General features: G+C 68.0%; 1 protein-coding gene, 1 long non-coding RNA gene and 2 other non-coding genes across 4 annotated transcripts; 2 read left to right on the forward strand and 2 right to left on the reverse strand.

The window, feature by feature from the left end:
* Positions 1-1474: 1474 nt before the first annotated feature.
* On the reverse strand, positions 1475-2641 carry LOC119865717 (translation initiation factor IF-2-like). The gene is made up of 2 exons (XM_038572805.1): positions 1878-2641; positions 1475-1763 (listed from the first exon to the last, which is right to left on the reverse strand). The coding sequence occupies exons 1-2, from the start codon at positions 2307-2309 to the stop codon at positions 1569-1571; spliced, it is 627 nt and encodes a 208-aa protein (XP_038428733.1). The 5' UTR covers positions 2310-2641; the 3' UTR covers positions 1475-1568.
* A 225-nt stretch (positions 2642-2866) lies between these two features.
* MIR1-1 (microRNA mir-1-1) lies at positions 2867-2925 on the forward strand. Its single transcript, NR_049288.1, has one exon. It is a non-coding gene; the product is annotated as a microRNA mir-1-1 (primary transcript).
* Positions 2926-12144: 9219 nt separating this feature from the next.
* Positions 12145-12230, forward strand: MIR133C (microRNA mir-133c). Its single transcript, NR_049419.1, has one exon. It is a non-coding gene; the product is annotated as a microRNA mir-133c (primary transcript).
* Positions 12231-16171: 3941 nt separating this feature from the next.
* Positions 16172-19013, reverse strand: LOC119865577. The gene is made up of 3 exons (XR_005378115.1): positions 18940-19013; positions 17205-17400; positions 16172-16816 (listed from the first exon to the last, which is right to left on the reverse strand). It is a non-coding gene; the product is annotated as an uncharacterized LOC119865577 (long non-coding RNA).
* Positions 19014-22480: the final 3467 nt, after the last annotated feature.

A 22480-nucleotide genomic window follows, 5' to 3' on the forward strand; every position in this document is an offset into this window, starting at 1 on the left:
CGGACGGCCCCACAAACTTGCCGGCCGCCGCGGTGGGGGTGTGCCTGCCGGTGGGTGGGAGCCGCGGCCGCGTGCTTCCTACGGGGGTGCTTTGGAGTTTGCTCCTGGCTCGCGGCTCCGTCCGCATTTGGAAAACTGCAGAGCCAGCAGCCAGCAGGCCGGGAGGGCGCGTCCAACCGGGATGCACGAACTTTGACATGCGGGCATTTCGGAGGCAGCGGCTGCCTCCGGACGCCCAGGGGCGGATGGGGGTCCTGGTGCCGGGGGAGGGCGGGGGGGGCTGGGGGAGGGCGCCGTTGACCTGCCCCCCGGCACAGAGCTCGGCGCCCGGAGTGGGGAGTGTGCTTAAACTTACCTTGGAACTTGCAGCATTAACCGTGGAGATGCTGGGGCAGGGGGGTCGCCCGCGGCTGCCCGGGGCAGGACTCTACTCTCGTAGATCCCGCCGTCCCCGTCGGGGTGGGGGGTCCCTGTGCTGGGTGCACACCGTGGGGGTGGGCGGAGACCCCGGGGGCTCCGTGGGGGTGGGGTGGGGTGGGGTGGGGTGGGGGTGGGGAGCAGCCAGGTGTCTCTGCGGGGGAGCATGACCTCCACGCGGCTGGGGTGGGGGTCACAGCTGACGAGGTAGGGCAGGGTGCCAGCTCACCCCCCTGCCCCGTGGGGTCCCTCGGAGGCGGCTGCTGCTTCTGTCCTGCCAGGATGGGAAACTGTTTGAAAAGTGGCCGGGGTTCCTGCTGGAGCAGGGCAGAGGCTCAGGGGGCTGTGGTTGGACCCGGGCTGCCCCTCCTGCCCTTTGGAGCCCCGACTTTGCCCTGAGCTCCAGACCGTCTGTGTGAAGGCCGGGGAGGGGGGAGCGTGAGGAGGGTCCCAGGCCCCAGCAGGGCTTCTGAGGCCTCTGTGGTCGCTGGGGGCGGGGGGTGGGGAGATGTAGGTGCCAGGCTCCCGTTCCCGGGTGAGGGTCTCTGGAGGGCACATCCCGGGGTGCGGGGGGCAGAGGGGGGCCTGGGGGCGTCCCGGTTGCCTTTTTCACTCCGGCTCCATGAGGATGATAAATAACAGCAGCCACATGAAAATGGGACATCGCTCCTCAGGATCTTCCTGCAGGGTGGCTCTCTCCTTGCACTGGGGAGCTTCTTGGAGCCCAGATCACCCCCCCGCCACAAGGAAAACCCCAGCCCGGCCGTGCCTGGTGCGGCTGCCACAGCCCAGGGACTCGAGAAATTGCTTAGCTGCCAGTGCACCCTGCAGGCTCTGCGGAGACGCGGCCCTGCCCTGGGGGTGGCAGCGTCCGGACACCCTCCCTGGGCCGTCTGCGCGGGACGGGTGGGCTGCCTGGAGGCGAGGGTGCACAGGGTCGCCCCGGGTCGCCCCGGGCCTTGTCTTGCAGATGGAACTGGAAGTGTGTTGGGGCCGGGGGCCTAGTGCTGCCTAGACAGCAGGACCCCGGGTGCAGGTGGTCTGTGTATGTGCCCAGCTGGACCCCTGTCCCCGCGAGCGTGTCCCCTGCTCTCTCCCTCTGCAGGCGCCCAGCGACGTGTGACACCCTCTCCACCGCCCGGCCGCAGGCCTCAGCCTGGCCACGGCGGGACCTCACCCGTGCGCTGCTGACGCCCCCGGGCCCAGGCTGGGGGGTGGCCTCCCCCTGGCGGGCACCCGACCTGGAGGCCACGCTGCTCCGTGTCAGCTCTCCGTGGTTCTCCGGGCTTCGGGGTGGCCGGAGAAGTTGCTGGGAAGAGGGGCGACTCCTCCATCACGGGCAGACTCTGAGACGCAGTGAGAAACAGTATCGACACAATTAAGCGTTCGAAGTGCTTAGCTTGCCTCGCGCTAAGTTTACTTAAACCTCTTTAACGGGTTCATTAGAAGCCGGTGCTCACCGGGAAATTCATCACCGGGAAGGCGGCCCCGCGTTTGCCTGTAAATTGGTATTGATCAGGCCTGGTGGGGGCCGGGCAGGTGCCACCGGGAGCCAGGTGGGCCGGGCCGCGTCGCCGGGCGGGCAGTGCTCGGTGGCCCCCGGGCGCCCGTGTGACCGCCCGCTGCTGCGAGCATCTTTCAGGTGGCCCCGGCAGAGGCGGTGACACGCCAGGAGTGCAGAGGAGAGGGAGAGGGCGAAGAAGGGAGGGAGGGAGCCGGAGGAGGCGGCGGCGGCCGCCAGAGATGGGAAGCAGGAGCCGCCCGGCCAGGCCCGGGAGCAGAAGGGGCAGGTGGCGGCAGGACCACCTCCCAGCAGCTCCCAGCCGCCCTCTGGAGATGCAGGGTCCACCTGCTACTGTCCTTGTCACGCGTGTCTCCAGAGGCAGAGGCATGACGGCGCCCTGCCCACGCGGGCTCCGGTTCCTGGGAGGCACAACCACCAGGGACCTGCCCCGGAGGCCGCCAGCTGCCCAGGTAAGGCCTGTCCCCTCCCGGGGTCTCCTGGTCCTCCCACCTGGGCTCACGGCGAGCGGTGCTGCTCCCCGAGCACTCGGGGTGGGTTCCCTCTGAGCTCTGGCCTCCCCGTGCACTTGGCTGGGACAAGGTGCCCAGATGGAGAGGGAGGGTGCTGGCTGAGGCTCGCACGTCTCCGAGAGGAAACGCGCATCCCTTCTCCGGGGTGAGGGTGGGAGGTGGCAGCCCTGGTCCCTGCTTTTCTTGTTCCACTGACGCAAAACCAGATCACTGTGGGGCGAATGGAGGGATTCTCGAGAGCGCGCGCGTGTGCCAGCCCCGGAGAGCGGGAGGCAGAGGGCGCCCAGGTCGGCGGGTGGGGGCCGAGCCGGGACGCGGTGTGCTGGCCCCAGGCAGAGCGCGGGCTCCGGGTGTGGATCCTCCCTGGGGCCCCTTCCCTGAGCCCACGTCTATACCGAACTACCCGCTTGGGGAACATACTTCTTTATATGCCCATATGGACCTGCTAAGCTATGGAATGTAAAGAAGTATGTATTTCAGGTGGGGAACGCTCGCCCGCAGGGTCGCCCGGGGGACAGACAGACGGCCAGCCAGCCGGGCGGCGGCTACGGCCGGGGCGAGGCCTCCGTGGCAGGCTGCCTGGGCGTCAGCGGACGGACCTGTCCCCTGCCGGTATTGTTCTGTCACTTTGCCTGTGTCAGCAGGTGGAAGCGTTCATCAGACATTAAATATTCAACGTGCTGACTGCGGCAGAGGGAAGGTGGCCCTGTGGCAGGCGTGGGGTCCGTGCGGGGGTGGGGGGCTGGGGGGGCAGGTCGAGTGCCCGCGGCTCTGGGGCCTCACTTCCGCACACCCTGGACGGGGTCATCCGCCAGTAGAAGGGGCTGTCTGTGCGGGGGGCGGGAAGCAGCTCGCAGACTCTGGGAAAGCAGCGTGTCCCCAAAGGGTCAGGGAGCCAGGCCGGGCAAGGAAAGGAAGGAGGGGAAGGGGCTCCTGCGGCCACGTGGGGGGCTCCTTGAGGGAAACACCCCGCCCTGGCTCCAGGGGCTGCGCCGAGAGGCAGAGGCCAGGGTGCCACATGGCTCCGCGCCCCGGGTCAGGCCCAGGGCAGCAGTGGGGTCAGAGGCACCTACAGCCCCAGGCCCCAGGCCTCCACTCCAGCCTCTGAAACGCCCGAGCCCTGGAGCCTGGGGGCGCCCGGACGGAGGACACAGATGCCGAGGGTGGAGGGTGGCCGGCCCTGCCCCGCGGCCACGCCTTGCCCTGCCCTCCGCCCCCAGCAGCCCGAGCCCCCAGGCCTCCTTGGCCTGCCTAGGGTGACAGCTGTGGGGATGAGCCCGGACCCCTTCTGTGTGCTCTGCCACCGCCCGGGTCCCGGATGGGGGAAGGGGCTGGGGTGTCCCGTGATGGGACCCCGTGTGGCCCAGGGGACGAGGGCAGATGCTCTGTGTGGTGTGCGGAGCCGGGCCCCACAGCGCAGGTCCTTCTCTGGCGAGACAGAGGGCAGAGAGCTCTGGGGTGGCTGCCAGGGGCTGGGCCACCACGGGAGGGGCCTCTCAGCCGGATCCTGGCCCTAGGGGTGCGGGGAAGCCAGTGTGTCTGCCCAGGGCACGTCCTCCTCGCCTCAGGGCTATTTTTCCAACGTGTGTGTCATCTCTGCTTTTCTGGGCGTCCTTGGCATTGCTGCCCGAGGCCCATGGCAGGTGCCCCAGCCCCTCCCACACCCTGACCTTTGGCAGGAATGCGGCTCTCACATCGGGAGTGGGACGGGGAGGGGCCGGCGGGTAGGCCGCCTCCTCCAGCTGCTGGAAGCCCCGGGGTCTGGGGGCAGACAGGTGCCCTGAGCCACGGAGGTCCCACTACGGAGCCTGCGCAGTTCCCAGCTCCCAGGGGGTGACTGTAGCTGAGGGTCGCTCCAATGGCACCCGTAGCTGGGAGGTAGGATGGTCCTTGGGCATAGCCTTCCTTCCGGCCACTGGGCCCTGGGGGGGTCCGTGCCCAGCGTCCCCGGGAAGGTCATCCTCGCCCAATGCTTCCAGCTCCGGCCACAGGGAGGGAAGTAGCAGGGCGCGTGGCCACCAGGGCTGGCCGCAGACACACGGCTCTTCCCCTAGATGCATCCCGCTGTACATTAAGGCTTTACTGCAGGATGTGGTGTTTAAATAAAAGCATTAGTGTTTGGGAATCAGGTTTGACTGAGCATAAAGCTAGCGAGTTCGCAGGGAGAGAGCTGTAAATTGCCACCCGTCTCTTGATTGGCCAAAATAAGAACGGGCACCACTTGGACGCCTCCCCGTGGGAGCCCCGGGGGCGGCTGGAACTTTCTGTACATGAAGCTCTAGCTCCTGGCTTCCCGGGGGAGGAGCCGGAGAGGGAACCCAGAGCGAATGTGGCTTCTGAGTCGGGTCTTTGGGCCTCTCTGCGGGGACAGGAGAGGCCGGCGGGCCTATGTGTGTGCTCTGCCCAGAGGGCTTTTCTGAGATGGTCTGTTACCCCCGACAGGCCGCCCTGGGGCCCCCGGGACCCTTGCAGAGGCAGAGGGGTCTGGGATGTGCGGGGGTGAAGGCTGCACCCTCTTAGGGCTTGCCCACCAACATGGGGACCCAGGTGGTTTCTGTGAGGCTGTGCGGGGACATGGAGGCTGGGAGGGGTGGCCCGTGCCCCTTTCTCTGAGCCCTTGGAGCAGGGCTGCTCCTGGGTGTCCCAGGGACAGCTGGGAAACGTTCGCAGTCCGATGGCAAGGCCTGGGTTCCGTGTGTGGAGACGGTGGCTCCGGGGATTGTGACACTCATAATTTCCACCTATCAAATTAGTTCGTCTCTTTCCGGTGACGGCTCACGAAAATCCGGCCACGCTCCGTGCAGGGGGCTCGGCTGGTGGGGGCAGCCCCGTGGCGCCATGTGCGTGCGTCTACGTTGACCACAAAGTGTCTTCCGTGTGTGTAGCCAGGTGACCAAGGAAGCGGTGGCACCTGCTTCCAAGGAGGCGGCGTTCGCGTCTCGGTCGGACGGTGCACTCGTCACGGGCAAGAACGCGTTTTATGGCACAAGGTTTTCAAGGAGGGGGGGCCCTGGTGAAAGCATCTGTGGGGGGCATGAGGAATCTCCCTGAGGACTGCTGGGCGGAGGGGCCACTGCACGATCAGGATCCCCCCAGGACGGTGTTTATGCGGCCGCAGCCTGTCCATCAAAGTGAACAGCGTGCACTGCAAGTCCCCCCGCCCCCGGCCCCGGGAACACGGAGGGGACCCCAGCAATCCTTAGGGCCAGGGCACAGCCCAGGAGGATGGAGCCTGGAGGGACTGCGGGGCAGAAAGTGGACGGTGGGCAGGGGGCGGGGCCAGCGCGAGGGGCGGGGCCAGCGCGAGGGGGCGGGGCCAGCGCGTTGCATTAATTGTGCCACCTTAGCATAAAGGGTACCGGGCCTCCTCCAGCTTTGTGCTGACTCAGCCTCGCTGGCCGCACGTCCCATTGCAGAGGCCTCCGCTCCCCGCCGCTCGCTCCCTGCCTTTGACGCCTGCTGCTGCTCCGGGGCCGGGAGCGCCTGGGGGCCCGGGCCTCGCCCCTGCCCTTGGCCCACCAGCAGCCAGCCTCAGGTCGCAAGAGGCTGGCGTGACTTTTCGGGAGGCGAAGGGGTCCCCAGCACCGCGCCAGGGGCCCCCAGGAGCTCCCGCAGTCTGCTCCGCCTGTGTCCTGCCCCGGAATCTCTCCACGGGCCCTGCGGGGCCGAGCACCCGGCTGGCCAGAGCTGGGCGCCGCTCCTGGGCGGCATTCCTGGGTTCCCAGTGGGTGCTGCCTTCGTGGCTCAGAGTTCCAGGCTGGCTCTGGCCCTGGGAAGGCCCGGCCCGCCCCGCAGGGAGGGGCTGCAGCTGCAGGGGTGGCGGCTGAGCAGTGCGGGCTGCTGCAGAGCTGCTGCCGTGCAGGCGGCATGTGGGGCTGTGTGCATCTCAAGGGCAGGGACGGGAGGGACGGGAGGGCCATTCTGACAGCCTGGCGGCTGCTCCTTAGTACAGAGACTCAGGGCGATGGGTCCTGAGAAGTGGCGGCGCTGGCACCTGCTCCCTGAGGCGCTGCAGATCTGCACCATCCGCCTGCGTTTGCAGAGGCCCAGGTCCGCTTCCTGTGCTGGGGTGGGGGTGCAGGCCCGGTGTGTGTGGCAGGGCAGGGACACCGGGCACAGAGGCGCCTTCGAGGCTGCTGGTGTGCAGCCCAGGGCCGGGCGGCAGGGTCACTGGCTTTCTCCCGTCCAGGGGAGTGGACACCCTTGGATCTGGTGGTGGAGAGTCTGGGGTCACCTCCCTGGGGCCAAGCGTCTAGCTCTCTAGCTTGGGGCACAGAGGACAGGACAGGAGGTTCAGGGCTGGAGTATTTTTAACAGCAGCGGGGGTAAGGCAGCTGTCCGGGAGCCTGTCACGGGGGACGGGGGAGGCTGGAGGGTGAAGGACACCCAGGACAGACGTGCCGCTTGGGTCCTTGTCCCCCTGGCAGGCCTGCCTGCCGACCGTCATGCCCACATATGGCGCCCGGGCTGTGTGTCTGTGCAGCCGCCTGCCCGCCTTGGCCGGTATAAATAGTCCACATTCTCAGCTGTCCAGTTGGAGAGGCTGAACTCAGATGACTCGGGGCCGGGGGAGGCCCAGGGGCGGCCTCCTTGCACCCCACCCACCACCCAAGTGCACAGTTGCGGCTGCGGTGACAGCAGTGCGGGCTGGCTGGGGCTCCGAGCCCTGTCCCTTCCCCACCTGCCCCCTTTGTGGGCGCCAAGTCCAGGCGAGCCAAGTCCAGGCAAGCCCCGGAGACCCTGGCGGGGGTGAGGCGGGCCAGGACCCCAACCCTGGGCTGGGGGCAGTGTGTGCTCAGCAGGCCTCTGCCTGGCCTGGTTCCTGCAGGCTGTGTCCTGCAGCGTGGACGCTGTCGCCAGGGTCCCCCCGTACCTCCTTGTCTGTTGCTGGCCGTGGCCTTCTGTGCTGCACACAGCAGCGCGCCCCGAGGCTTGTAGGCCAGCGGCTTCCCGGGGGACCTCGCTTTCCCTCCACCTCTAACCCAAGAAGCGAATCTCTAACGGTGGAGTTTCGCTCGGCTCTGCAGCCAGTGGAGCAGGTGACCTTGAGTGAGGGAATAAAGGGACCTGCCCGACACCCCCTGAGAGCCGGGCACCGCTCCGGGGCTGGAGGCCGGTGGCCACGGGGCACGTCTGCACCTGCTGCCAGAGTTCAGGGCCAGATGCACCCGTTGAGTGGAGTCCTGTCGTGACCCGGACCCGGCGAGGAGAGCCCTCCCTGTGCCCTGGGGGTCGCTGGGGTCCGTGTCTGCGGGCGGGGGGACGGGGACTGCGCGGAGGTGCCGCGGTGCCGAGGGGCCCTCACGGCCAGCGAATTTGCTCCCGGGCCGCCCGCCCTGACCTCAGGGCTCTCCGGGGCGGTCTCGGCCGGGCGCCTCGCTTTCCTGCCGTTACACCGGCTCTCACCCCGGCCCCACCTGTGGGATAATAAGACACAAAAATCCATCTTACCATTTCTGCAAAGAACAGCAAAACGGTTGTGCGGCCCCTCTCGTCCCGCGTCCCCGCTCGCCCCGCGGCCCTGCTCTCCGGGCCTGTTGGAGGCGAAATTTATCTCTAGGACGGGCCCATCAGTTCACTTTGCTCGTTTGGTGACACGTTTATTAAAATCCCGGGCAACTCCGTATTAAACTTTTATCAGTGTTGAGAAATAATACATGTATATTTTTTGAACAGACAGGAAGGTCACGGACGCGGGCTGAGCAGGTCTAGGTGGGCATCCGGCTGGGTGAGCGCGCGGGGCGAGAGCTGTTTGGGGGCGGGGCTTCCACACTGTGGGGCCCCCTGGAGACACCCCGAGAGGACCCAGCAGCGCGGGCGCGGGCTGGGCAGGCTCCTTCGCTCCGGCCCTGGGCTGGTGCTGCTCACGCTCCCGGGACTAACTGTAGTTCTTTGCTAGTTATTTTAATAATTAACCAAAATTTGGGATTAAAAATTAATTTCGTGGTGAATCTGAGTGCTAATAGGTAACGTTGCTGCCGGAGACATATTAGGTTACTGATGTTTAAATTTTAAAAGCTTCATAGTAAAAAGCACAAGAGGCATCCAGATAGGAGTTGCTGACAGGCTCCCGGGCGGTGGGAGTCAGGTGCTGCGGCTGGGACGCCCCTGCCGCGGTCTGGGCGCCCGGACCCTGTGCTGGCTGGGGGGGTGCAGCTGCACCCGCGCCCCGCCCCGTGACCTCCGAGTGCAGGGTCTTCGGCCCCACGTGCGTCTCTGCTGTTGGCTGTCCCCGAGGGGAGGTGGGTGGCACCTCTGCCCTGGGGACCCGGCCGTCCCACCCGCTGTGCAGGGCGCTGACGCCTCCGTCTGGGGCATCTGGTGGTTCTTCCCTGAGTGGGTGCTGTGTCTGGGCACCTGGGTGGGGGCCGCGGGGCAGCATGGGAGGGACGAGGCCAGGGCCACCCTCTGCGCTGGGATAGGTGGTAGCAGTGGTTAGGGGCATGGGCTGGCAAGGACTACGGACTGTGTGAGGCAGGCACTCCCACATGGGGAAACTGAGGCTCACAGGGACCGAGGAAGCCCTCTCTGTGCCCCCAACTGGTGGGTCAGACTGAGGGACAGCTCAGGGTCCGGGCAGGGGCAGCCTGGTGTGCCCAGGTCGCCCGGGGAGCTTCAGCCGCTCACTGTGTCCTCACTCTGAGTCTAAGGCCCCTTATCAAATGCAGGAGGGCTTCCTGGAGGAGGTGCCGGCTGCTGCTTGGGCCCTGGGGGGCATTTGAGGGGGCAGCGCCAGCAGCCATGCAGCCCTGTGGCCCTGGCGTCGGGGGCATCCCTGCCTCACGGGGGGCCTTCGGGGTGAGGCTGGCCTCAACTCTGGGCGGATGCACCACGTTTCACCTGCGTCGCCGTTTGCTCCGATCATAGCTAATTGGACACATATGCACGCTCATAGCATCTAATTTTCTATCGATTTTAACAGGGCTGCCAGAGTGTTCCGCAGTGACTTCCCCACATCCAGTATCAGTTGCTGCTTAAAAATGCTGAGTGTACGTCCCCGGACGGGACGATTCCATCAGCAGATGTTTAAAAACCTATTTAATTGTGTGGTTCATAAAACGCACACACTGTGTTGGCTGCAGCCTGGTTCTGTCTCACCCTCGTGGAAAGACAGGCGTGGGGGCCGCGGGGAGGGTCCTGAGGAAGCCGCTGCCCCGCTCCAGCCACGGCCGCGGCCCGCGATGCTGGGTTCCCCGGACGCGCGGCCCGTCTCTGCCAGGCCCTGCAGCCCGGGCCGGGGCGCCCTCCTCCCTGTGACGGGAGGCATCGCGCACGAAAATGCAGGCGTCGTGACGCGTTTGCAAGTCACGGTGAAGGCTTGGCACCGGCCTTGTCCGCTCCCCCGGCCGTCCTCTGGGCTCGGCCGTGCTCTCCCTCCGGTCCTGGGCTCAGAGGCCCCGAGGCCCGTGGCGGGAAGGGGCGGGGGCTCCTGAGGCGCTGGTGGAGGTGAGTGGAGGGGCCGAGCCAGCGGGGGGGCCTGGGCGGGGGCTCGAGAGGCACCTGGGTGGAGCCGTGGCCCGTTCAGAGGGCACCGGGGCTCGTGGGGCAGCCGGGAGCCCCCGATGGAGGCTGAGACCCTGGACGCCCAGGTGGGGCTGCAGAAAATCTGCCAGACTGAGTTAGACACTCACTGGGCAACCGAGTCAGACAGACAGGGACTGCGCCCCGGGGGTGCCGCAGACACAGCCCCGCCAGCCCCTCGGGCCCGAGTCACGTGGGCCGGACACTCACTGAATAAACAGTTGCCAGAACCTTCCCCAGACAAGGCTGTATGGGGGGGCGAGAGTGCACGGCTGGACGGCCTCAGGCCCGGGAGGGCGGCCACGGGAGGCATCCTGAGCCCCGGGCCCCCTCCCCGGGATGACAGGATGGCGGGGCCGGCGTGCGGGGCTTCGAGCTGCGGACACAACCCGGCCCAGGCCACGCGGCCACGCCGCCGGGGTCCCTAGGCAGCCCCTGCCCGAACTGGGGGCAAACCCATCAGCCACCTGCTGCGCTCGCTCCTGGCCCCTGGGAGACCACCACCCCCCGGCCTTCTGGCCCCGAGCAGGGACCCGGCTGAGCCAGTGGTGCTCTGACACGTCCAGGGCCGCGCTGGACAGGCCCCAGGCCAGGAGGGATGCCATGTGGAAGTGAAGGTCTGTTATTTGGGGTGAATTCCTGCAGACTTGGTGGCACAGGGACGGGAACCCGAGAGCACTGAGGGTGTCGTAGGGGCGAGGTGGCGTGGACGCTGGGCTGGGCCGCCCCCCAGGTGTGGGGCGTGTGCTTGGACTCGGGGATGACAGGTCCCCCAGGGACGGTGTCCATCCATGGCAGCAGCCACACGGAGGCTCGTCATGGCCCCGCTTCGCTGGGAATATGCACAGTGGGGCTGGGAGCCCCCCAGCACCCCGGCCGGCTCTGGGAATCCTTGGGGCGCCCCACCACCGTCCACATGCTCTGGAACCAAGAGGAAAGGGCGTGTGCAGAGCTGGGATATGGCCACGGGAAGAGCCTGGACGGGGGGGCCCTCCCCGGGCTCCTGCTGCCCTTCGGGGGCTGGTCTTGAGGTGAATGGCCAGGGCCGTTCCCAGAGGAGGAACCCTGTGGCGCTGACCGGTTCACTTCTTTGAGGAGGGGTACGGCGGCAGGTGTGGCGGGGGACGAGGTCTCGGGGGGCTCTGGGCTCTGCGCCCGCGGGGGCCGTGGGTGGGCCTGATACCGAGCACCTGCCCCAGCGGCTGCGGGAGGGCGGGCACAGAGGAGGGACCAGGGCAGTCGGCGGGGGGGCAGGGGGGGCAGGTGCGGTCACCCCGCGCTGCAGGGCTGGTCTGTGCTCAGAGGAAAGTCCACACACCCGGGACGCCGTGTCCCTGGCACCGCCGAAGCCGCCGTCCCCCCTCGTCACCGGTGCTGATGAATTGGGTGCTGGCAGGAAAACTAATTTTCTAAAAAGGAACTTGCTCCGTCAGAGTCATGGAGGGTGATGAGGTTTGTGCGGCCCCGGCTGCCCCGTGCTGTCCTCGCTCGGACTGCAGGGCTGTGCCCAGGGGCCGAGGGGACTCTCCTCGCATCCCCCACAGGCCGCAGGTTTGGGGCCCAGGGCCCCGGGCACCAGTGGGGTTGGCCGTGTCCTGCTTCACCCCCCACAGCCACACGAGAGGGGGTCCTTCCCTGGAATATTCCCACCCCTGCTCCCCGGGACCCCCGCTGCAACCGAGCTCACCTCCCCCTCCCACGGCGCAGGTGGGACTCGGGCCTGTCCTGCCTCAGTTCCAGCTGAGGGTGAGATGCAGGCTGGGGCCAGGGGTCTCCGTCCGCAGGCGGTGAGCCCCCCGAGGGCAGGGCCCTGAGGGTCTTGGCTGGGCCCTGGGGCTGGGGCAGTGGCCGGTGCTGTGGTGCCCGGGAAGGTGAGGGGCGGGGGCAGCGCTGCCAGGGGATGGAGCCCCTGTGCCCGGGCCCCCGTGTGCATGCGTGTGCATGTGCGTGTGCAAGCACGTGTGTCCGCCGTGGGGCCCCCACCCCCGCCCCCACCCGTGGCACTCCCCTGTCATGTACGGTCCCTGCCGGGCACGAGGGGCCGCAGCCGCGGTGGGCCCTGCGGGGGAGGAGGTGGGGGCAGAGCCTGGGCGTCCTGGGCATCCGGACATCACGTCTCCCTGGGGACGACTGTGTCATCCACGTCGCTGCTTCCCATGGACCCTGGAGCCAAATGCTTTGCTAAAGCTGGTAAAATGGAACCAAATCAACTGTTCAATGGATTTGGTCCCCTTCAACCAGCTGTAGCTGTGCATTGATCGCGCCGTCAGCCAGGCCGGAGGACACGGCGGCCACGCGGAGGCCACACGGAGGCCCAGCGCCGTCTGGTCGGCCCCAAGTAAGCGAACCCCCACCCCCCGCCGAGACCGGGACCTAGAGGCCCGCCTGCCCTCCTCCCGGGCGATTCCTCAGAGGTGCCCTCCCTGGGGCCGCCCGCGCCCACAGCCCTCGCCAGCTGCCCGTGTTTGCACAGCGGAGTGTTGCTGGGAAGCGCATCGCGGGGCCATGTGAGCTGGGTCTGGGCAGCAGCCCCTGTCCTGCCGGACAGACGCCTCCCCACCTTGGCTCCACTTTCTCCTTGAAGGTGACCTTGGCCCCGGGAGGCCGTTCCCAGCTAGGCGTCCATGGCCCTGGTGGCCGCGCGGGGAGGCCCAGCACACGGCCCGCCAAGGCCCCGCACCTGCTTGTGCAGAAGTCGCCTGAGCCGCCTCAGGCCCTGGGACCACCCGCTGCGGGGCCACAGGACACACAGGAGGTAGAGCCGGGGCTTCTCTCCTGGGCACCCGCCAAAGAGCCCGCCTTCGGATCCTGCCCACACCAAGGACCTGGCGAGGCCGGCCTCCCCTGCCCCCCGCCCTCCCCCGCCCTCCTGCCTGCCTCCTGCCCGAGGCAGCTCTCAGGCCGGTGTGGAATGCTGCACCTGCGGGGGCGCGGGCACACCCCTCATCCTCAGGACAGGGAGACAGGTCCTCACCTCCGTCCATGCCCGACAAGCCGATCGATCAGCTTTTCAGTTGACTGGGGACAGTTTGCACCCACCCCCATGGTGGCCAGAGCCGCCCGCCCCCTGCGCCCGGCCTCAGCTCCCCTCTAGCTGAAAGGCTGGCCCCCACGTCCACCTGCAGCATGGACGTCAGCTCCCGACTCCTTGGAGCGGTTCCCGGCGCCCTCCCGCCCCCGGCCGGCTGCCCACTCCGCTCCCGTTGCCGCGCCTGACCACACAGATGCCGTGGGGTAGGCGGCCAAAGACCCCAGAGGGGGCCGGGTGGGCAGCAGGCGAGCTTCATGGGGCCAAGGGCGGGGCGGCCCCAGGAAGCAGCCCCGGGCGGCACGTGAACGGCGGGCTCCGTGGGCTCCAGAGGAGCTGTGGACGCTGGGAGCCGAGTTGCGTGATTTTAGTCGTCCTGAAACACGGCCCTTCCTTTGGGTTTTCTCACCCTCGGTCATGCAAAAATATAAAGCCATTCCCAGCTCGTGGGCCGTATGAACGCGGCCCTCTGGGAGGCGGCCCTGAGGCCCCGTCCGCCAGCCCTGGGCCAGGCCGAGTGCAGAGGGAGCAGCAGAGGCACGCGCTGGGCACCGTGTGCGCGGAAAGGCCTAGAACACGCCCGGGGCCCCTGTTCTGCTCCTGGTCCTAGCAGTTACGAGATGCTTGGTGAAGGAACGCGGGGGTGCCCGGGGAAGCCGCTCGCCCAGCGAGGCCCAGCTCCAGCTCTCACCGAGCTGCGAGGGATGGGAGGAGGCCAACGAGCAGAGGGAGGCCCGGGCCTGAGCCCCGGCCGCCTGGGCTGCGCTCCTGGCCCGGAGGTTTACTGCGGGGCAGTCTGGTCAGGCCCCCGGCAGCCTGCACGGCTTTAGCTGCATGTGCCCACAAGCTAGCGCCAATTTCTGGAGCAGGTGTCCACGGGGAGCCAGGGCCCAGCTGGGCGAACACCACGCCAGGGGCCTGGAAGGGGCACAGGGACGTGGGTTCACCCAGGGGGCCTCACACTCTGCTTGTCATGGTCTCTGGGCCCGTGTCCCCCTGGGGCCGGGCCTGTCAGGGGCCTGAGGCCCGTGCCTGTGGCCCAGCCGGGCTGGGTTGGCATCCAGGGGGCTGTGGGTCCTGGGCCCGCCTCTTCCACATGGGGTCCCTCCCCGGGCAGAGCCTGGGCCACTAGGGGTGGAAGCCGCCTTGGCTCCTGCAGGTGGTTCCGGGCTCTGCTGTGTGGCTTCCTGGGGGCCTGAGGATCTTGCCTCAGGCGAGGCTTTCAGGGATCAGGGGCAGCGAGGTGGGAGCCCCCCACCCGGAGGGGGTGTGAGGGTCTGACCCTGTCCCCTGCGCTCAGAGGGTCTGCGGGGCCAGCCTGCCCCTGCTCCGCGTCACCAGCTGCTCTGCGCACCCCCCATCGGCGGATCTGGCTCCCTCGTGGCAGCCCTGGTGCTGCCAGGGTCCCCCCAGGCTGCGGACTCCGTCCCTCTTGAAAAGCCCTGATGTCCCCGGGGGCTCCCGGCGCAGCCCCCGCGGCCTCACCTTGCCCGTGGGCCCGGCCCTCCGTACTCGCTGACCCGGGCCCCGCCATGCGTCCTCACGGTGCCCCTCAGCCCTGGCACCTGGCCGTGGGGTCCCTTGTCGGGGTCGTCCCAGCGCCGTGCTCTTGTGCGCCCGGCCAACGCCGACCTTGGGCACCCGGGGAGGAAGCTGGGGGACGCGGGTGAAGGCGGGCCTCCGCGAACCCGAGCAGGAGTAGGGGACGGGCCTCTCGACCTCGGCCTCCCAAGTACAACCTGTGCGCCTCGGCGCCCGAAGGAGGGCAACGGAGGGACGAACGTCAGCACCCCGGCCCCAGGGCCCTGCACGAAGGCCGCGCGTCCCACGGCTCCAGGCTACGCTTCTTCTGGCGGAGCGTCTCGAGCTCACACAGGGAGACGGCGGCCTGCCCCCCCCCCCCCCCCCCCGGCCGGCCTCCCCGCGCCGCCCCTTCCACATCTGCCTCCCGTGGTTCCGCGACCGTCCACGCGGCAGGAGGTGTCTTGGCTCAGCGGCCGGAGGCCTGGAGGCTTTGCTCGGGAATCCCAGTCCCGGCTCCCGCGGGGCCACGTCCTGCCTACGAGGGCCCTGAAATGCCCGGTACATTGTAGTCAAGAAAATGTTCTTTGAAAGAAATTCTTTCTTGGACGATGTTGAGAAGCTCTACGCAGCCCCCAACACTCGGCACGTGGACAGTGAGCGACGGTGAGCAAGGCGGCTTGTCCTGTGCCACGGGGACGGCGTGGGCGCCTGTGGGTGGGGCAGCTCCCCTCCTGCTACTTCGCAGCCTCTGAAGAGCTCCGTGGCCGCTGGGGAAGGCGGGTGTGATCTCAGGGTGCAGCCGGCCCGTCATCCGCACCCCTGCCCCCCACCTTCTGGGGAAGCGCGGCCACTCTCGGAGCCGCTTGGACGGTGGCGCCGCTCGCACCGCAGGCAGCTGGGTCCCGGGCGCTTCTGCGTGTCGCTGCTGCTCGGTTCTGTCCAGGCCTCAGCGCTTACTGCTGGGGACACACCGGGCACACGTGCACACACTCGCCTGTGCAGGCTCCCTCATACCTGCAGGCACACGCACACACGAGGCACACGTGCACACAGGTGACGTGCATGCTCACGCAGGTGCACACACACACACCCCCTCACATAGACACACCCCCCCGTCCCCACCCCCCAGCACACAGACCCAATTCACTATCATGGCTTGGGGAGGTGGCCTTGTGTGGGCTGAGCGAGGCAGGGGAGGCTGAGGGAGGGCAGGGGTGCTGGGGGGGGTGACAGGGTCTGGCCCCTGGGGTGCACACGCGCGTCGGGGGGAGGCTCACAGTGAGGTGGTGAAGCCAGGGCTGTGGGCTCTCCGCGGCCACCCCGCAAGAGGAGGACTCAGCTCCCCCCTTCCAGGGGAGCCCCCGTCCCGTGTTCCTTCCCTGGGCCCCTGCACTCAGCCCCCTGTGCTCTCCTGCCTCGATGGGCCTCCACTGCAGCCCCCGAAGCCTGGGGTCCTGTCTCCCACCCCCCCGACGTACCTTCTGTTGCCAGAGATCTGATCAGTCTCCTCCAGCAGTCTCGGTGACCGGCTCGGTACGTGGCGGCCCTGCCGGGCGTCTTCCTTCCTGGACTTGCCTTGCGACTCCCGCTCACGGGGGTGCGTGCCTGCGGCCTGCTGCCCTTCACCGCCACACACACCGCGCTGCCCGGGGCTGGACCCCAGGGACAAGGGGCAGAGGCTGCGCGGCAGGGCCGCCCGGGGAGGGACGGGTCCACCGCAGCTCCTGCGTCCAGGCTCAGTGTCGCCGGGGGTACGAACCCACCTCAGAAGGGAACTTAGTGGCTCAGGGCCGAGAGGTCTGACCTTCGGGCCGGGTCCGGAACCTCAAACTAGGTGCCCAGAAGTGTGTAGGGCCTACACCTGGCGGCTCCTTTCCTCTGGGCGGCTCCATCTGGGCCGGCCCCCCCCCAGGCCGGGCTAAGGTGGCAGCTGCGGGCTGATGCCTCCCACCAGGGCAGCAGCAGTGCACCTGCGAGAGAAAGAGGTGGGCAGGGGGGCCCGGGTGGACGCTCACGGGCCGGGCCGGGGTCACTGGAGCACGTTGGGGGTGGGGGGGAGGATCCACCGGAATCACTCGGGCTCACGTGAGAGGAACCAGAACACTCTTTGCAAGAGGAGGTGCGGGCCGGGCACACACAGGCCGCGTGGCACGTGGAGGCAGCCTTCGTGTGCCAAGCGTGGCACGCACATGTGGGCTGGCCGATGCCCGGGTGGGGGGTCACGTCTCAGCTCCGCCATCCTGGGACAGCAGTGGGTGCGCATTAGCTGCCTGCCGTGCGGCTTCGACCCGACTGGTTTTAAAAAATAAGAAAAAAATGGAAACACTAGTACGTGGGTGCTCGCAACAAGAAGCAGGGGTCTTGTCAGCGTAACGCGGACGACGTTAGGGCTGCCCCGGGGCTCGCGTGGGTAGATTGGAGGACGTCGTCCAGGACCGTGAGAGCCGTGAGACCGTGAGAGCATGTCCAGGACCGCTGGACATCCTGCGGCTGGCCCCCGGGTGCGGTGGGTCCCCCACGACGTGTGGGCCGCTGTCCGAGTACGCGGGGTGCTGTCCCAGGAGGGTGGGTGGGAGCACCAGGCGGGGGTCCCTCCACAGGCCTCTGCTGCCAAGTGGGGGGTCAGGCCTCCCTTGTCAGCAGGCTCGCGGGGACGGCCGTGACCTGTGCTCCTACTCACCATCAGACCGGGGAGCCGAACGACGAATCACGAGACATCTCCCGCCACGCAAAGCTGGGCCGTGTGTCTCGTGGCAGGCAGGGGAGCAAGGCTGAGTCAGAAGTTTCTAGATGGAGATTCTCCGTCTTCCAGCACCAACCAGTGGACGCATGACTGATGGAGAAATCGGCATCCTGCCAACGCCAGGCTGGCGTCACTGCAGAGACACCAATGACGATGTGTAGAGACGGGCTAGTCCGTCTTCTGTGCTGAGTGCCCTGTCCTGCCCCGGGTGCCCCATCCTCACTGGGTGCCCCATCTGACCCATCCTCACCAAGAGTCCCATCCTCACCGAGTGCCCCCGTCCTGCACTGAGTGTCCCATCCTCACTGAGTACCTCATCCTCACCGGGTGCCCCATCCTCACCGAGTGCCCCCGTCCTGCACCGGGTGCCCCCATCCTCACCGAGTGCCCCCGTCTTGCACAAAGATGTCCAGCCGCAGCCCGCTGCCTCCCCCGGGAGCACAAGTGCATCTTCCGCAAACTGATCACTGTCGCCTTGGCTCTTGGGCGTCCCCCAAGCTGCCCAGCTGCTGGCGTCGGGGAAGCCGCCTGCCCTTCTGCGTCCTGCCCTCCCTCCCGATGGTCCCCGAGGCTCTTTCTGGAGCCCCTGGGGCTGCCTCTGCTGCGCCCCGTGCCCAGGGGCCTCTCACCCCGGCCTCTCGGTGGGGAGGTTGCGCCCACCAGGAGGCACTGCCGGGCAGGGCTGGACTCACACCACCCGTTTCTGTCCTGTGCGTCGCCTTTGTCCAGGTGGCCTGCAGCCTGCGGTCGAGGCCGCCCCTTGACGCCTCTCAGAGGGCGGGGTGGGGGGCACTGGGGCCTGGGTCAGCATTTGCCAGAAAAGCTGGCAATCTGTGGGGCCGCGCATGCCGCAGGGGAGCTGATGCCTCAAACCAAGGACAGAACTGTCCTCAGATAGTGGGGGCCACTCTCCCCCAGGGGCCTGGGAGCCAAAGCAAGTCATGCAGGTGTGGGGGCTCTGACCCGCCGCCCAGCTCGTCCTCCCGGGGGGCCGTGGCTGGACCCCTGCCCCCAAGGCCAGTGTCCCACGGGGAGAGGCGAGCGTGCGGGGGAGGGCAGGGCCGGGGCCGCGCCCACTGGGCCATGGGGAGAGGCGCTTCCGTGAGTGTAAAGGTAGCGCCGGCCCCTCGCGGTGTGTGCCCCACAGGACAGAGGATGGGGCGGTGCCCCCAGGTGGCCCCAGCCCTCGCGGGAGGTCGCATGCTGCCCCGGGCCTGCGACGGCTCTGCAGAAGTCCTGGTCTGCGACCGCGGGGAAGACGCCCCCACGCCTGTTCTCATCTGTGCATCAGGGCTGCCCCGTGCGGCTCCCACGGGAGGGCCAAGGGGCCAGGTGGGGCCCGGGGTTCGCAGCCTGCTGGGCGCGCCTCCATCCCCTCGCTGCACCCTTTCCTGCCCCCTGACAAGCAGTCACCACAGTGGGCAATCTGGAGGCCGGAGGGTGGGACCCTTGGGTGCAGGACGTGCTCACTGCCCTCAGGACCTGCGTCCCGAGGAGCCCGCTCCTCTCCCTCCTGGGACAGTGGCCGCAGTCCCCTGAGCATGCCTGGCTCCTACGGCCGGCCCCCCCGTGCCCAGGGCCCCAGCTGACCCCTTCCCGGCCAGCAGAGCCCCCTCCCAGAGACCCCCCAGGAGCTCCCGCCACCCCCAGAGGCCTCATCCGCGGCACTGACCTTGCAGCCAGCCTCGGGGAGGGTCGTGGCAGCTCTGGGTTTGGCACTGCTCTGGCTCTCCTCAGTCGCGTCTGCAGCAAAAGAACCACAGAGTAATAAGGACGGTGGTGCCTCTGCGTATCCCCTGTCGTCAGCCCCGCATGGGACCAGGAGCTCCTGGCCTGGGAGGAGCGCTCGGCGACAGGGCACCGCTGAAGGCTCGGGGTGGGAAGGCTGGAGGCCAGCTTCGGGGCTGGCGGGCTTGCAGAGGACCCTGGGACCCATGTGACTGACCTTCTGCACCTGCCAGCGGGGGGGCGTGAGCACGCGGCCACCGTGAGCGACAGAGGCCGGCCCCCTGCGCACCCCGGGCTGGTGCCGGTGGGCCAGGGTGCAGGGACGGCTCCCCTGCCTGGGTCCCTGAGCCCCGGGACTCAGCCTCCAGCCAGAGGGAGAGAGAAAGACCCCCGAGCGGCAAGAGGGGGCCGTTAATCGGGGTCTGCACAAGTTAATGAACACGCCGGCCGGCTCCCGGCTCCTGGCGCACCTGGGGGGAGGGCGTCGTACTGGGGACTCCCGGATCTGAAGCAGGCCCGCCACGCCTCTAATACGCCGTCCGCAGACGGAGCTCGGACATGGATTATTCATGCGGCGCTGTATTAATTGTATTGATATATTAATAATTAATCACGACGATGCTAATAACCACCGTCGTGACTAGTCGAGAGCTGCTGGCCCACGTCCCCCCACGGGAGGTCCCGCTGGGGATGAGCACGGTGCCCCCGAGGGGCCGGCAGCGCGAGGAAGGGGCTCTGGGGAGCGCGGCCCACGCACAGCGCCCGCCAGCCTGTTGGGGGGGGGGGGCACGGGGTCCCGGCTGCCTCCCCTCCGGCCGCGAGGCCCTTCCCCCCAGGTCCGTGGTGCCTTCTGCGGAGTGCGGCCGAGGCAAAAGCAGGCGCTCGGAGCCATGATCCCCCTGAGGGTTTGGCCGAATTTCTCTCCTTGAAAACCTCTGGACGCGATTCCAGACACTGCCGGGTTCCCTGGCACCGCTGCCCCCGCCCAGGCGGACAGGGCTCCGGGGCAGGGGCGGCCCAGGGTCCCCTCGGGGGTGAGGACCTGGAGGGCTAGGGCTCTGCTGGACACGGCCCCGGGGGGCAGGGCAGCCGCGGCTCCTACCGTGGAGCCCTCCTAACCCTTGACCTCCAGCCCTAGGGCCTCGCTGCCACCCAGACCTCCCTCCTCAGCCCCATGAGGCGGGGTGGGGGGCTCAGCGGGGACCCACGGGCAAGTTGGTGTCTCATGGGGGAGCCAGGCCGGGCTCCAAACCCAGGAGCCAGGGGGCGTGTTCCTGCGGCCTCAGCCCCCCTCACCGTCTCTCCCCCCTTCCCTCCTTCCCCCCCGTCTCTCCCTACCCCCCCGTCTCTCCCTACCCCCCCCATCTCTCCCCTGTGAAATGGTGGCTCCAGGAGGGTTGCTGGGTCGGTCCGCCGGAGGCCTGTCCGTTGCTGGAGCTTCTGCAGGCTTGTCCCCAAGCACACTGGGGGGCACTCAGCAGCCCCCCCCACCCACATGGGCTCATGTCCCCCACCTGCCGGGGCAGCAGGTCTCGGGCCAGAACTTGACACAATGAACACAGGTCATGCAACTTGCTTTTGTTCCCTTTGGCTCCTTTCCTCTGAAGGAGCAGCGCCCCCTGCGCGAGGATGTGGCCTCGGCTCGGGCCTGGAGGCTGGCTCTCCTCTTGGCCAGGCGGGCAGAGGCGCTGCTGAGCCCACAGGGCGGGCCTCTGCCCACAGCCGCCCCAGGAAGGGCCCCGGGTGGTGTCGCCCCAGCAGCGCTGGCCGGGCCCCCAGGGGCCACCTCGGGGACCGCAGGACGGGCGGCACAGCCCCTCTCGGGCAGCACTTCCCGTGGGTCTCAACGACCATGCTGGGAAGGTGGGGACATGAGCAGGTGGGGACTTGCTGTGGGACAGAGGTGGGGGGAGCCCTTTGGGGTCCAGGGGGCCCGTGGGACCTGGAGGCAGAGGCTTCCAGGAGAAGCAGAGGTGCAGACTCTGAGGGGCTGAGAGCGGTGCCCCCACAGCCTAGCAAGCGACAGCACGCCTCAAATGTCGTCGGCAACAACAGGGCGGGCTGCCGGAGGGCCCAGGGGACTCGGGGCTCCCTCCTTTGGGGGGGAGGGGGCGGGAAGCCCAGCCTGCATTGGCCCTGGAGCAGGCGCCTGGGGGTGCCCACATGCTCTCAGCCCGGAGGGGGAGGCTCCCTGCACGAGGACAGTGGGTCCTGGGGGGCCCATCACAGCAGGGCCGCCCCCAGCCACCCTGGGGCGTTACAGATGGGGTGGGTCTGTGCGCCCTGAGACCCGAGCACGCGGGGAGTCTGTGCCACCCGGAGGCTGTGTGCTCGTGGGAGGGTGCGCCGTCCCGAGGGGCTGCGATGAGGGGCTGTGCGGCCACGGGAGGGTGTGTGGTCATGGGTGGCCGCGGTCGAGGGACGGTGCGCGGGCACGGGAAGGCTCGCCGTCATGGGAGGGCGTGCACGGCTGCACTGGGGCCACTGGCTTTATTTTTTTTTATTTTTTTTATTTTTTTAATTTTTATTTATTTATGATAGTCACACACAGATAGAGAGAGAGAGGCAGAGACACAGGCAGAGGGAGAAGCAGGCTCCATGCACCGGGAGCCCGACGTGGGATTCGATCCCGGGTCTCCAGGATCGCGCCCTGGGCCAAAGGCAGGCGCCAAACCGCTGCGCCACCCAGGGATCCCAATTTTTTTTTTTTAAAGAGAGTTTACTTATTTATTTGACAGCACAAGTGGGGGACTGGGGGGAGAGGGGCCAGCAGACCCCCGCTCTGCGCAGGGAGCCCCATGCAGGACTCGATCCCAGGACCGAGGATCGTGACCTGAGCTGAAGGCAGATGCTTCACCCACGGAGCCCCCGGGCGCCCCTGGGCCATTTGCTTTAAAGTGTCTATACTCGCACAGGGTTTGGGCACCATGTGCTCCAAAGCTATGGAGAAGCTGCGGGCTGAGGTGGTTGGTGGCCAGCGGGGAGCACGGCAGGGGCACGGTGGGACAGGGGGCACAGTGGGGGGCAGAGCGGGGTAGGGAGCACGGTGGAACAGGGGCATGGCAGGGGGCACGGTGGGGTGGGGGCATGGTGGGACAGGGGGCACAGGCAGGAATGAGGGGGATGGTGTGGGGTACGGTGGGGTAGGGGGGCACGATGGGGGGCCTGGCAGGACGGGGGTCACCGTGGGTGCAGGAGCATGATGGGGACTCGTGTACTCAAGCCTGAACGTTAAACCCGCTACGAGGGTTGCTTTTATTTAAAAAGTAGGCTAAAAAATATCGGAAAGCAGAACTGGGGCCCGGATGGAGGCCCAGGTCCCGGGCCTGCAGAGACCCGCCTTCGGGCACGTACCACCCCCCCGCCCCGGGCCGGGTCACCCTCCTTGGCCAGGCCCCCCCGCACCCCAGGGAGGGCTTCAGGAGGGCCCTGCAGACGTTCAGCGGCTCCCCCGCTGGTTGCAGAGGCACCAGGTGCTCCCGCCG

This window comes from Canis lupus, chromosome 24 (assembly GCF_011100685.1).
Source record: "Canis lupus familiaris isolate Mischka breed German Shepherd chromosome 24, alternate assembly UU_Cfam_GSD_1.0, whole genome shotgun sequence".
In the NCBI taxonomy this organism is placed as follows: Eukaryota; Metazoa; Chordata; class Mammalia; order Carnivora; family Canidae; genus Canis; species Canis lupus.